Below are 14,134 nucleotides of genomic sequence, written 5' to 3'. Positions count from 1 at the left end.
AAATGACTAAAAAGCCACAGAGCATCGAAATACCTACTGGTAGCCTTGAATTAGGTGAGTTTTTGCATGTCATTCACTCCTTCCCAATTCTCCTACAATGTTTTTACTGTATGTATTTATGGCAGTCTCCCTGACTTGAGTATAGTTTTGAGAGCAATAAACATGGCATGCAGCTGTGAATCTTCCCAGAGTACCTAGGTTGATATTTAACATACACTAAACACTCAAAACTCAGAAGTTTTTTGAAAAAAAAAAAAATGTACAGTGTGGCGTGCCTTTCAATCTTTCCTTCTAGGCCTTATCTCTATATGCTTTTAAGTCTTTTTCAGCAACAAGGATAAAAGGTAGAAAACTACCTCTAACTAAAGAATTTAAGATTAATTTCAGATGTTATATTCACAGCATAGGTCTCACCATCAACAGTGTGAGAATTAGGAATGATGAGCCTGCCCAAATTTTTTGTCTTCGTTTGTATTAGAATTTATACTAATTGCTATTGCTGCTAAAAACTTGTTTTGGATAACTTTACAATAGTAAACCCATTCTAATATGGGTCATATATTATTCACTGTGTATTAATACATACAGTATTATTTATTGACCAGTCTCAAACTGTTAAGACATAAGGTTCTTTGTTTTTTCCCCCCAATGATAACATTGTGTGAAGACCTTCAAGCACCTTTCTTTTGTATTATTTTCTTAGGACAAATCCCTAGAAATGGGATTTATAGAGCCAAAGATTATGAATAGCACTTATACACTAATGATCCAGTTTAAATAACCATGACACCTTTGGAAAATAATACAGCAATAATGATCTTTATCATTAAAGAAACATAATATCAAAATTTCATACAATAAACCGTTACGATTTGGAGAACTGAGTCACTTGAAGAATGAAATAAAAAATATTCACGCTGTCACAAACTGAAGTGTAGGTTGGAGACAGAAATGTACCAACCCTTCCTGCTGATGCCTCCCCAGTATCCAAATTTATAACAAAAATGGCAGTTCTGGATCCAGATGCCTGATCAGTCTCAGATTTGATTCCCTTACCAAGACCCTAGTAGTGATGTGTTCTTTCATCAAGAAGCACATAATTAATATAATTAATGTCTCTTTACACTTTTTTGAGTGTCAGCATTCACTGATATTCAACACCTACATAAATTAAATCATCAAGGGTTCTAAAATGTTAATATTCAAATTCTCTCATTTTGTTTTCATTCAACAGCTAGAACAAAGTTATAAGAAGATGCTTTCTCTAGTCTACTATTTGGTTACTCAATGGTACAGTTAATAGGAAAGTAAAGACAAATGCTTCACTCTTTTATTTAAAAAAAAAAAAAAATGGCAGTTCTGACATAGGAAATTTTGGAGTAAGGAATTTCATGTAATAGGACAATAAGCAATTTTAGCCAGATTTAGCTTTCTATTATAGATTAGCTTTAAAGTACCTTATAAACAATATCCAAGTTAACAAAAGACATGATGGTAGTCTAGGATAGAGGTTTCAACCACTTGGAACAATGAGAATTGAAATTTAATTTATAACTAAATTTATCAGATACAGTGTATTAGTGATTCTAATTACTATGGAGAAAAATAGGCAAAAAGATAAAAGACAAAAAGAGACATAACACAGAATATAAATCAAACCAAATTTGTTTCTTAAACTTACTTTTCTCGTGAGATGTTTCACTGATGTGTTCTGTAAGATACTCCAGTAACCCATCAAATATTTCTAGGAGATTCTTAATAGATTCTTTATCTCCTTTCACTATATTTTCTCCTGAACACAGAATACAGAGCTATTAAAAAAAATTAACCAAGAAATTGAAAGCCTCATAATTTTGAAATGGATATACCACTGTGAAAATATTGTTCACGATACAAAGATTATAAATTAATCCAGGAGAAAAAATATTATAAATATTATAAATATTAAAAACATTAATTTCTTGATGCTTGATTGTATCTGAAGAAAAAGGGGTAGTCTTGAATAGTATGGTTGATAATTCATTGGCATAGTCCTTCATTTATCAAGAAGCAAAATAAGTGGACTTCATCCTCTAAGTTTTATACTGAAGTATAAATAAAGCAACTAAGCTGAACTTTATTAGGCTGGCGAAAAAAATTGCAGGAGGGAACACTGCTGCTTTGCAGTCTACTGGAGGAGGTAAGCAGTTTTGCAGCTTTCCATGGGGATGGGGTGGGTATGAGTTGTCAGGGGCAGCTCTGCATCAAAAAGTTCTATAAGCAGACACAACCTGGTGTACAGTATGTTTATTTAGTAAATACAAATACCAGAAATTACCCTACTTGGGTGATAAAGCCATTCCAAATTTCAAAAGAACAGGGAAATCCCAGGGTTATCCCTCAAAATGAATTTTCTCCAAACTAGTTTACCACATTCATTCACCTAGAACTGCACTAAAAAACTTAAGATCTTATTGATATATCAAAATAAGAGATGTAAATGACCTACCCTGATTAACATATACCTCTTTTAACGACTGTCAAAGAATAAAACAGTATAAACCTTTGCTTAGTGACTTAAGTATAGTTTCAAGTCCCCAAGATTCCCTCTGTTCATTAGCTTGTAATAATTTACTGAACTAATCCTCATTTTCTATTTACCAAAAATAGGGATTTACAAATGTATTTGGTATGTTTGGCTTTTAAATACAAGCATGTACACTTTTTTGGAAAAAGGCTGAAAAACAATTTACGGTTTTATTTTGAACAGGTAATACATTCACATGGTTCAAAATTCCAAAAGTGCAAAAGGTATAAAATGAAAAGTCTCATCCCACCCTTGTCCTGCAGCCCTGTAGTTCCTCTCATTGGAGGTAATCAGTATTACAGGTTTTTTGCATATGCTTCTAGAGAGTCCTTTGACATTCAATCAACTGCATATAGTTTCTCCCCACCTTAGTTTTTACAAATAGTAGCATACTCTGCACATTAGCATTATAACCGCACCACGTTTTTCTCATACAATATATATTAGAGATCATTCTGCTAATATGGAATGCTGTATACAGAGCACCATCAATTATCTTTCACAGCTGCAGAGTAGTTCCCTATATGGAGCTATAATAATTTATTTAACCTGTTCCTATTAATGGACATTTAGGTGTTTCTAATTTTTAGCAACTACAAACAAGCAGACTGATAGCTTTAAAGTAACAACAACAAAACACACCTCAAACTACCAGCTAGGATTCTTATATCTTAGACCTATCCCAAACTCAATGTATGACTCCTGGAAAAGCTCATAAGGATGGTTGTCTTAACTATACCAGTGAATTGTCTTGGCTCAGTCTTGCTGTTTGGTCTATTTCACAAGCTTACTCATTTGGTTAAACAATATCTAGAGTGCTACAAAACAAATTATTTTAGTAAAACGCAAAATTATCTGATGGTTAAATATATACCAACCTGTTATGTGAGACAAGCTGACCTGCAGATAATCCAAAGCCAATGAATCAATTACTGCTTGTACATTGTGAGCTTCATCCTCTTGACTCCTGGGAATAGCTATGAGGTCTGTGGGAAAAAAACTACGTAATTTTGCATCTATGAGAGTCCAAGTTTTCATCTATCTGTCTCTGACCAGGCCTCTGAGCTCTGCCCAAATAGAGCAAGCTATAACGTACAGATAAACAGAGCCTGAATTCCACAAAGTAGAATCTTTAGTGGCTGAATGTTTATTGATTGAATATGGTTGAATATTTATTCAATCAACATATATATGAACATGCTCTATAATAAGCACCGTGTTAAAGAAAGCTAAAAAGGTCCCTGAATTCAAGGAGATACTAATACTCTAATAAGGGAGAAAATCCAAGGGAGACTTTAACCTATAACCATAGGCAGGTGTGCAAGGAGGGGTTCGTGTATGTCTTGTTAAAGCAGCCTATTGGGAATTATTGGTATAAAGGTTTAAAAGATCAGCATAGTCTCGAAAGATTTTAACAACTTAAATTTGGAGTTTCTCCTCTGGTATTGAGGAAGATGAATGTCTTGGGGAAGGATGAAAAAAGTATTCTAAAAGACTGGTCTAATAACTACCTGCCTCTGAACCCTAAAGAGAGTTGAGACTAGTATCAAAGATACCAGCTGGAGGCCATCCCATTATTCCAGGAAGCGATGAGGGCACTGACTCATGGTAATGGAGGGAAGAGAGACTACACAGAACTTTAGTGCTTAATGGTTATAAACTATATAAAGATACAGAGGCAGCAAAGCAATCTATGGATAAGAACTCTGAGATATTTAACCGGGAACAAAGTGCAAACAACAATTCTTATCCGTAACATTGGTTAAATACCAGGATTCAACAAGTTTCCAAATTCCACTCAATTTTAGAACTATGAAGGTACATTTACAGAAAAGGTGTGACTTTCACAGGGCATTACGAATGATTAAACAGTTGATGACCAAGGCAGTTATTACAGGTGGGTCTCCTAAGGTATTCATTAAGGCAATGAATGCTATTATTTAGATAGAAATAAGATGTATGCAAAGAGAAAACTCAAGATTTTATATGTACTATAGGATCTAACTAGAAAACCCTAGAAACTTATGGCCTAAGATACAGATACTATTACTCCCACTTTTAAGTACCCTTACCTGGTACCTTTTCTCCCAAAACAGACTGATAAAGAGCAATAAAAACATTAGCATCACAGTCTTCTAGTTCTCGAATCCTCAGGTGTATGTGACATTGCAAAAGAAGATTATTGGCAATGGTTACCCACTCTGTTGGGAAAGGAAGGGAAAAGATAAGCCTTAACTTGTACTAGAAAACTTCATATACGTTCATTTAAAAAACCACCCCCACAAAAACAGATATTGAATTCTATAGAAGATAAGGAATTTGATTGTTAGAGAACTTCAAAGACCCTCCTAGTCATGATTTTCGAAAAGATGTATTTAGTTTCTTGAGATGACTTCCAATAATTTCAATGTAGTCAAAACTATGATGCAGATCCAATTCTCACTGTTGCAACCTAAAATCTTACGTTACTTACCGTAGTCCTCATTTTACAAGCCATACGTAGGTCTTTTTATTTAAAACACATTTACAAGTAAACAGGAATATTATGTTTTATAAAAGACAGATTGTGAATAATAATTTGAGGTTACTAGAAACCAATTAATGGATGGTGCTTCAAATTCCCCATAGCATTAGTCATGTTTTTACCTAATTATCTCGTTCAAGGTGGAATTTCTCTGATGCCCAAACAGGTGGTGATTAACTTAGGCTGTTAAGAACTGGAGTAATGACACCAACATTACTGCATCTGTTCCATTTTTAATTATATTTGATGCATATGAAAAGAAACTTGAGAAATACATAAAAACGTCTCTAAATTCAGAGCTAACACATTACCAATACTGTCGAAGTTTCCTGTGTATCACCCCTTTATCGTTGGGATTAGCAAAATTATTTCAAGGGTTTCTCGACCAAAGGTAATTTAGCAAGTTTGAAACACTTATTCCCTCAAATAACTGGCGAGTAAGGGGGAAATTCTTTTATTCTGTATGCGTTATCTTCAGTATGTCTAGAAATAAATGTGTGTATGTGCAAGTGTGTCTTCAAGGCACGTTGTCTCCCTCTCCCATGCCCATTACTCACAGCTGACCAAACCATGACAACTGGTTTGAACGCTGTCTTGGAGAAAAGAATGAAAGCGTCCTTGACAACCAAATCAATTCGTTTTTCAAAAGCGGCGCTGGACAAAGCCGGTTAACTCTAGAAAGCACTGAAGAGAAAAGTCCACCACTATTCTACTTTAGAAGAGGCATCAACAGATATTTACAATGCCAGTCCTCAGAAGTTCAAAACAGATGCACGTACGGCCTCAATCCCCACAATGCAAGAGCAGAGGGCACATTCCCCAGAGAAACAGCTGTCCGGGGAAGGACACTTTCTGACCGTCCGTTTTTAGCAGCCAAGAGGCGGGCGTGCTGCGGGCCTCGCCGCAGGGCCCTTCTCTCCCCCCGCCCCCAAATCAGGCTCGACCGCTTCGAAGGGGCCAGGGAGCGGGGCTGACAGACCCGATTCAGAAAACCCGCCGACACGACGGGGTGTCTGTCACGAGCCCCACCGGCAGCCCAGACCCGCCCGAGGCCTCAAGATAAGATGGGCAGGAGCGTTCGAGGACTTGGACTGTACGGCTTCAGTCCACACACAACCGGGGCTCAAGGCCGACACTCACCAGCCTCTGAGCAGGCCATGTCGCGGAGGCAGGTCCTCGCCGGACTCCCAGCCGGGCGCGCGCGGGACGGTGTCCTGGGAGGGCCTCACGGCGCAAACCCAGCGGTGACAGAAGGAAGAACCTAACGAAAGTGCCGTGGAGGGGTGGAAGAGGGAGGGACGTTAAAACGGCTTCTCGCTGCTGATTGGTCACCAAGGGAGCACTTCCTTTCGCAACACGTGCCGAGGCGGCCGTTTGCGGGCTCTAGATACTATTCTCCACCGGCCAGATCCCGCTAAGGGGATCTCGGGTGGGTGGGTTTGACAGCCCGGGTCACCCAGCAGCCCAGGCCGATCTCCCGAGGGCATTAGCACAGCACTTCCGGTGAGCTATTCCGTCTTGTACTCCTCCGCCGAAGCCAACTGGGGAAGTAGTGCGGCCCGCTCACCCGGGGGGAGGGGGCAGCCACGTGACAATGTCAGGCTCCGCCTTCTCGCTTTGGTTGGTTATGGGCTTGAAAGCTCTCTGGAGACGTAAATATCTCCAAGTGGACAGAGCGGGTTCGCCTGGCCATTTTATTGTCTGGGCTGTACCTGGAAAAGGGCGCAGTGGCTTCCTTGAAGTGTGAAAGACGAGAAAAAGGTGAAGTCAAAAGAGTGCAAGCTGAGGCACCCCAGTGGTGGGTGGCCGGGTGGCCGGGTGGGCCCACCCTTGTAAGGGGCGAAAAACGGGCGACGCTGAGGGAGGGGCCGTGGGGGGAGGGGCGAGAACATGGCGGATGCCGGAACGCCGGCTGGCGTTGCGGCCTCTGCGCAGGGGCGGAGTGATTAGGTCATAGAGCGGCTCCCAGCATTCTGTGCGGCGGAGGAGGCGGTCCAGGCTATAAAACCGGCTGCCGGGACGCCGCCGGCACCTCATTCATTTCCACCGGTCTTTTGTCGGCAGCACCGGTTTTTGTCATCGCCGTCCGTCCGCCGCTGCCGCCCCCACAAGGCTTCGCCGTCGCCGGAGCCACTTCCAGCGACTCGCCGCACTCGATTCTCTCCGCTTCGCTCCCCGCCAACCGCAACCATTGACGCCATGTCGGGTTATTCGAGTGACCGAGACCGCGGCCGGGATCGAGGGTGAGTGTGGGAACCGACCTGTCAGGCCCGGCGGGTGGGGGATGGGAGGCCGATGAGGGTTGCGGGGGGCGGGGTGGCGATGGAAACTCGCTTTCTTCAGCTTATCCTTGGGCCTCCTCCGTTGAAGAAGGTTTGCGCCATTTTGATATTTGTCCAAAACTGGGAGTTTCCTGTTAACGACTCTTAAGATCGCCTTTTGTGTGGGAGGGGGGCATCACGGCCTCGATGATTTAGCGGCTGTGGGGAGAATTTCGAGGAGCGCATTTTTAGGGAAGGAAAGCACAGTGTTTCGAGGCAAAGTCGCCGCTCTTAGGTGCAACGTTTCGGGAGGAGTTTTAGGGGCCTCAGGGATTCTGTGGGTGTCGAGGGGGCCGCCTCCGAAGCCGTTAATGCGGCGGGGGCAGGAGGCACCTCGGGAGTCGGCCATGTGGCTGAGCCGTGGGTAGAAAATGCCGGCGGCGGACATGGCGGCGGCGCCTTTGTTACCCCGCCCGGCGGAGGAGCTCAAAATGGCAGCGTCGAGAAAATGTGGCGCAGAGAGAAATGCGAGACAAAGGGGGAAGCGCCGCCCCAGCGGGAACGCCGCCCGGCCGACTCCGCCCGGGTCGGGACTCCTCCCCCGGTAGTCTCCAGCTCCTCCTCCTCTTTTTCTTTGCGTTATATAATTTCGCTTTCTCGGTCGGGAGTCCTACTGCGGGATCCCCCCAACTCGATTGGCTTGCATGACTGTCTCCGAGACCACCTTCCTTGTTCTGCTTTCACTGCCTGTGTTGTTCCGATATCCATTAAAACCAAAGCTCTTATGCTTGAGGACGGCTGGTAAATAGCGTCACTATTAAGCTGTTTTTTTCTTTCTTTATTGTCGTTCTTAGACATTTAATTTTTAGTGCTGTGGAAAAGATTAGTAGCAACCAGCTGTTGTCTATCCTTGTAATCGGAACTAGTGCTCGGGCAGCCAGTTTCCGACCTGGTAAATCCCGGGCTCTTGATTTGTCTTCAGTGGTGTGGACTTCGCACAACGTGAAATGAGGGAGATGCGGTGCTTATTGTGGCTTTTGAAAGAATGACTACCGCTAAGGACAGCTGGGTCTTCCATCTCCAGTCTTTCATTGATCTTTAGCATGTGCTCAGGGATGGTAGGTAAGTCTGTACATGTTGAAAATACAACTTTCTTTTTTTTTTAATTTTAGGTTTGGTGCCCCTCGATTTGGAGGAAGTAGGGCAGGGCCCTTATCTGGAAAGAAGTTTGGAAACCCTGGGGAGAAACTGGTTAAAAAGAAGTGGAATCTTGATGAGCTGCCCAAATTTGAGAAGAATTTTTATCAGGAACACCCTGATTTGGCTAGGCGTACAGCAGTGAGTAATTTCATGTGGCTTCATCAGGCTATAACTCATTGACTTTTCAGTGAATCAAAATCTGACTAGAAATTTCTTGCAAATTTTGGGAAACTCATGTTTTCCAAGTAAGTAGTTGGGGAAGAGGTGTTTCTCACTTTTGGAGATATGGGACGTTGACTTTTACGTGGAAGAGTTGAGTGTAACATAATAGGTGGTTCTTGTACTACATGCAGTTTTCTGTATGTGGATCCAAATTTTTGAAGGTCATCTTAAAGTAGATAATTATAAATTCAGGGATTGATTTTTAGTTAGTGGGAGTTGTCATGAGATTTCACTGGATTTTTATGATTTGTTTTGTAGCAAGAGGTAGAGACATACAGAAGAAGCAAGGAAATTACAGTCAGAGGTCACAACTGTCCAAAGCCAGTACTGAATTTTTATGAAGCGAACTTCCCTGGTAAGTGCTAGTTTTCCCCACTTTTTTCTTCTTTTTAATTTTTTTTTCTTGGCATTACTTATTTTTAATTGCTGTCAATAATTACAGCAAACGTCATGGATGTGATTGCAAGGCAGAACTTTACTGAACCTACAGCTATTCAAGCTCAGGGATGGCCAGTTGCTCTAAGTGGATTGGATATGGTTGGGGTAGCACAAACTGGATCTGGGAAGACATTGTCTGTAAGTTTGGGAGAACTTTCAAGTTATGTGACATGTGCTAGAGAAAATGGGTTGGGAATTAAAAGAAACCAGAAGTATTTGAATATAACTTTTGTTGTTTGCTTTCTCCCTGAATAGTATTTGCTGCCTGCCATTGTCCACATCAATCATCAGCCATTTCTAGAGAGAGGTGATGGGCCTATTGTAAGTTTACATATATATTCTATCAGTTTTTGGTTAGAAGTGTAGAAATTTGTAGAATATATAGCAAAAGTCAATTTGTGGTGGTTTTATATAGAGATATTAGTGATCTTACCCGGTTTACCTAGAGACAAAGTTGCTTTGGGTATTGACAAAGTAAATCATCTGCCAGTGTGTAACACTAATAAATTGTCACTCTAAAACTAGAATCCAGGACTCTGCTAAAGGTGTTCCACTTTCTCTTTCCATAGTGCTTGGTGCTGGCACCAACTCGGGAACTGGCCCAACAGGTACAGCAAGTAGCTGCTGAATACTGTAGAGCATGTCGCTTGAAGTCCACTTGTATTTATGGTGGTGCTCCCAAGGGACCACAGATACGTGATTTGGAGAGAGGTATGTAACAAGGTTTTATTTGTCACTGGTGATGCTGAAAGTTTTAGATGTCATGGTTGCATTTGTGTGTTTAATTGAAGGTGTGGAGATCTGTATTGCAACACCTGGAAGACTGATTGACTTCTTAGAATGTGGGAAAACCAATCTAAGAAGAACCACCTACCTTGTCCTTGATGAAGCAGATAGAATGCTTGATATGGGATTCGAACCCCAAATAAGGAAGATTGTGGATCAGATAAGAGTAAGTGCCCTTCAAATGTGTTCTCTTCAAATTTAGCTCTAAATCCATTCTTAGAATACAGTGCATTTTTTAATCCAAAAATCTTTAGCCTGATAGGCAAACCCTAATGTGGAGTGCTACTTGGCCAAAAGAAGTAAGACAGCTTGCTGAAGATTTCTTGAAAGACTATATTCATATAAACATTGGTGCACTAGAACTGAGTGCAAATCACAACATTCTTCAGATTGTGGATGTGTGTCATGACGTAGAAAAGGATGAAAAGTAAGTTTGACTATAAAAACTTTACAAATTGTTTAAAATGTTATTTTTTTTTAATTTATTTATTTTTGGCTGTGTTGGGTCTTCGTTTCTGTGCGAGGGCTTTCTCCAGTTGCAGCGAGCAGGGGCCACTCTTCAGCGCGGTGCGCGGGCCTCTCACTATCGCGGTCTCTCTTGTTGGGAGTGCAGGCTCAGTAGTTGCGGCTCACCGGCCTAGTTGCTCTGTGGCACGTGGGATCTTCCCAGACCAGGGCTTGAACCCGTGTCCGCTGCATTGGCAGGCAGATTCTCAACCACTGCGCCACCAGGGAAGCCCCCAAATGTTATCTTAAAAGTGACTTTCAGTTGGGTGGAATCTGTTAACTTGAAATTAGTCTGTCAGTCACTCTGAAAACTGTCTTGCTTCCTTCATTCAGGTACTTGTTGGCTATCACCATTTTAATATAGCACTCTTACAGAAAAAAGATTCTTGTGGTTTATTTAAGGACCAAAGGTAGAACTATTTGAAAGGTTAAGCAGGTGTTTTCTTTTTAACTTGTAGTTAGCCATGTAGATTAAAGTTAGTGTTTTGCTCATCATAACCGTGGACTTCTTTTAGAATTCACAGTTTTTTGTTTTCTTCAAGGCTTATTCGTTTAATGGAAGAGATCATGAGTGAGAAGGAGAATAAAACCATTGTTTTCGTTGAAACCAAAAGAAGATGTGATGAACTCACTAGAAAAATGAGGAGAGATGGGTATGTGGGCTTCTTCCATTGAAGCAGATATTTATTAGAGCTGAGTGTAGGGGAAGGGCAAACTTTAATCAGTGGTAGATTTGAGTTTCAAAGGAATAATCTGGTAGTATAGGTAAGACTGTATATACAATATTTCAAGTGAAATTAAAAGGGTCTGTAACCAAAAATAGTTTAGCACTTGATTAAAATCTATGAGGTTTTAAATGTGACTACTAACGTAACTTTCCTTTAATTTAGGTGGCCTGCCATGGGTATCCATGGTGACAAGAGTCAGCAGGAGCGTGACTGGGTTCTAAATGGTAAGTATTTCAAGTGAAGTTCCCCCCCCCCAAACCTAGAATCCCATTCACGTCAGTAATTATATGTGTGCCTTTTGTTTTTTTGCAGAATTCAAACATGGAAAGGCTCCTATTCTGATAGCTACAGATGTGGCCTCCAGAGGGCTAGGTTAGTACAAACTCGAATTCATGGCTTGGTTTCTCAGAAGATCTCCATATAATTTTTTTAAAGAAAGTTTATTGCTTTCTTTAACCTCTGCATTTTTTCTAAGTTTTTTTCATATAAAGGTGCAGTCTTTGTGGCAAGGCCTAGGCATGACAATCGGAGGACTCGAGGGGGATGGAGGACTAGTGATCGGCTGGCTGCTTCCAGTCGATTAGAGAGGTGAAAAGCTGAAAGTGTGCCAGTAATCTTCAAAAGGCAGAACATACCACCTCTGCCCCGTAAACTGTTCTCTCCGGGGGAAAAAAATGGAAGTTATCCTCACAGTTCACTGCCGTGGTATTTCTTCTGTCCCATGCTTTGCATGACTGCCATGGTACAGCATTGTTTCAAACTGTTTACTGTGATCTGTGGGTCTTTGAGTTTCAGTGAGTTTGCTGAAATGTCGAAGAAATATTTCCAAACTTCAATGTTCAATGAAATTTTTGTTCAAGTTTGAAATGGAGAGAGCAGCTTTAAAAGGTACTAAGCCTTTTACAAATTGGTGAGTACTGGCACATAAGATCTAGAGCAGGAGCAACTTCTCACACTTAGTGGGAAAAGAAAGCAGTGCTTTGAAAGTTCCTCCCTCACCTGCACAGTAGTCGTCATGTCGAGACCTGCCAGAGAGAGACACATTCTCAAGTGAATCCTGGCTTCTTGGAAGCGCTTGCCTAGACGAGACACAGTGCATAAAAACAACTTTTGGGGGACAGGTATGTTTTTCTTGCAGCTGCGGTTGTAAGGTCTTGGCAAGACAAGCAGTGTGGCCAGAATTTTGAACTTCTGATATGTGTGGAATGCAAAGGACCATGTATATTTTTGTTGAAAGGTCCTCAAAACGAGAGCACATGAGGAGGTTGCTGTGAACCTTTAATAGTGGCCCTACTGCGCAGAAGCATTCAGATGTCACTTGATGATCTGTAAGGGGATTGTTAATTTGGGAATGTGTTAGGGAATACACACGTCCTTTTGACAGGCTCCATCGTTGGGTGGGTAATGAGGCATAAGGATGACGTGTGCTTTTTCTTTTTTTCTCCCCCCCTCCCCCACCCCGCCCAACCTCAATGGTATTCCTACAGGGAATGGATAACCATTTTAACTGTATTTTTTGCAGCCCATACCTTCTTGGGAATACAATTGTCTAACTTTTTATTTTTGGTCTGGCTGTTGTGGTGTGCAAAACTCCGTACATTGCTATTTTGCCACACTGCAACACCTTACAGATGTGGAAGATGTGAAATTTGTCATCAATTATGACTACCCTAACTCCTCAGAGGATTATATTCATCGAATTGGAAGAACTGCTCGCAGTACCAAAACAGGCACAGCATACACTTTCTTTACACCTAATAACATAAAGCAAGTGAGCGACCTTATCTCTGTGCTTCGTGAAGCTAATCAAGCAATTAATCCCAAATTGCTTCAGTTGGTCGAAGACAGAGGTTCAGGTAAGACCAACCTTTGATAAGAAATGTCGGTGGTTTGGGGTCACCTAATTGCCTACAAATCAATTTAAATGGTATTGGCGGGTGAGTAAAATCTTCCGTGCAGAACGGAGTTGAGAAAATATTTCACAGATAGACCTAATTCTTTTGTTAGTAATGATTTATGCCATGGAAATAATCAGGTCTGCAATTTTTTTCTTGACAGGTCGTTCCAGGGGTAGAGGAGGCATGAAGGATGACCGTCGGGACAGATACTCTGCGGGCAAAAGGGGTGGATTTAATACATTTAGAGACAGGGAAAATTATGACCGAGGTTACTCTAGTCTGCTTAAGAGAGATTTTGGGGCAAAAACTCAAAATGGTGTTTACAGTGCTGCAAATTACACCAATGGGAGCTTTGGAAGTAATTTTGTGTCTGCTGGTATACAGACCAGTTTTAGGACTGGTAATCCAACAGGGACTTACCAGAATGGTTATGACAGCACTCAGCAATATGGAAGTAATGTTCCAAATATGCACAATGGTATGAACCAACAGGCATATGCATATCCTGCTACTGCAGCTGCGCCTATGATTGGTTATCCAATGCCAACAGGATATTCTCAATAAGACTTTAGAAGTATATGTAAATGTCTGTTTTTCATAATTGCTCTTTATATCGTGTGTTATCAGACAAGATAGTTATTTAAGAAACATGGGAAATGCAGAAATGACTGCAGTGCAGCAGTAATTATGGTGCACTTTTTCGCTATTTAAGTTGGATATTTCTCTACATTCCTGAAACAATTTTTAGGTTTTTTTTGTACTAGAAAATGCAGGCAGTGTTTTCACAAAAGTAAATGTACAGTGATTTGAAATACAATAAATGAAGGCAATGCATGGCCTTCCAATAAAAAATATTTGAAGACTGAATTAAGTGGAAATGGTACTTTATTTTACATATATAATGTCATGTAAAACTTGGCTTAGATGGTCTTTTTTTTAATCATAAAAATAAATTGAGTGCTCCTTTCTATAGTTTCGTTTTGGGAAGTGGGAAGATCAGAAGG

At 41.1% G+C, this 14,134-nt stretch overlaps 2 protein-coding genes across 5 annotated transcripts in view; one reads left to right on the top strand and one right to left on the bottom strand.

Annotated features, from left to right (window-relative positions):
• The window catches only part of CEP95 (centrosomal protein 95), a 66,897-nt gene extending 60,247 nt beyond the window's left edge, over positions 1-6,650 (bottom strand). Inside the window, exons 1-4 of one of the 3 annotated variants that reach the window (XM_057535544.1) lie at positions 6,231-6,650; positions 4,639-4,767; positions 3,445-3,552; positions 1,682-1,792 (exon numbers count right to left, since the gene is read on the bottom strand). In XM_057535544.1, coding sequence (XP_057391527.1) covers positions 1,682-1,792; positions 3,445-3,552; positions 4,639-4,767; positions 6,231-6,249 — 367 coding nt within the window. In that variant the 5' untranslated portion in view covers positions 6,250-6,650. The remainder of the gene's footprint in view (positions 1-1,681; positions 1,793-3,444; positions 3,553-4,638; positions 4,768-6,230) is intronic. The other 2 variants (XM_057535542.1, XM_057535543.1) reach the window with 2 other exon arrangements.
• Positions 6,651-6,709: 59 nt separating this feature from the next.
• DDX5 (DEAD-box helicase 5) lies at positions 6,710-13,997 on the top strand. 2 transcript variants are annotated; one of them, XM_057535548.1, is made up of 14 exons: positions 6,710-6,851; positions 7,155-7,333; positions 8,524-8,689; positions 9,032-9,128; positions 9,216-9,349; positions 9,467-9,532; positions 9,781-9,922; positions 10,003-10,163; positions 10,252-10,424; positions 11,047-11,157; positions 11,395-11,456; positions 11,545-11,604; positions 12,864-13,088; positions 13,291-13,997. In XM_057535548.1, exons 2-14 carry the CDS (start codon positions 7,290-7,292, stop codon positions 13,692-13,694), a joined length of 1,845 nt encoding a protein of 614 aa, XP_057391531.1. In that variant the 5' UTR covers positions 6,710-6,851; positions 7,155-7,289; the 3' UTR covers positions 13,695-13,997. The 2 variants fall into 2 exon arrangements, with proteins under 2 accessions (XP_057391531.1, XP_057391532.1); XM_057535549.1 differs by lacking the exon at positions 6,710-6,851 and having other exon boundaries at positions 7,111-7,333.
• Positions 13,998-14,134: the final 137 nt, after the last annotated feature.

The sequence above is a fragment of the Balaenoptera acutorostrata genome, chromosome 20 (assembly GCF_949987535.1).
Source record: "Balaenoptera acutorostrata chromosome 20, mBalAcu1.1, whole genome shotgun sequence".
Taxonomy (NCBI): domain Eukaryota; kingdom Metazoa; phylum Chordata; class Mammalia; order Artiodactyla; family Balaenopteridae; genus Balaenoptera; species Balaenoptera acutorostrata.
The sequence above is the reverse complement of the archived record's forward strand: the minus strand, read 5'-3'. Positions and strand labels throughout refer to the sequence as shown.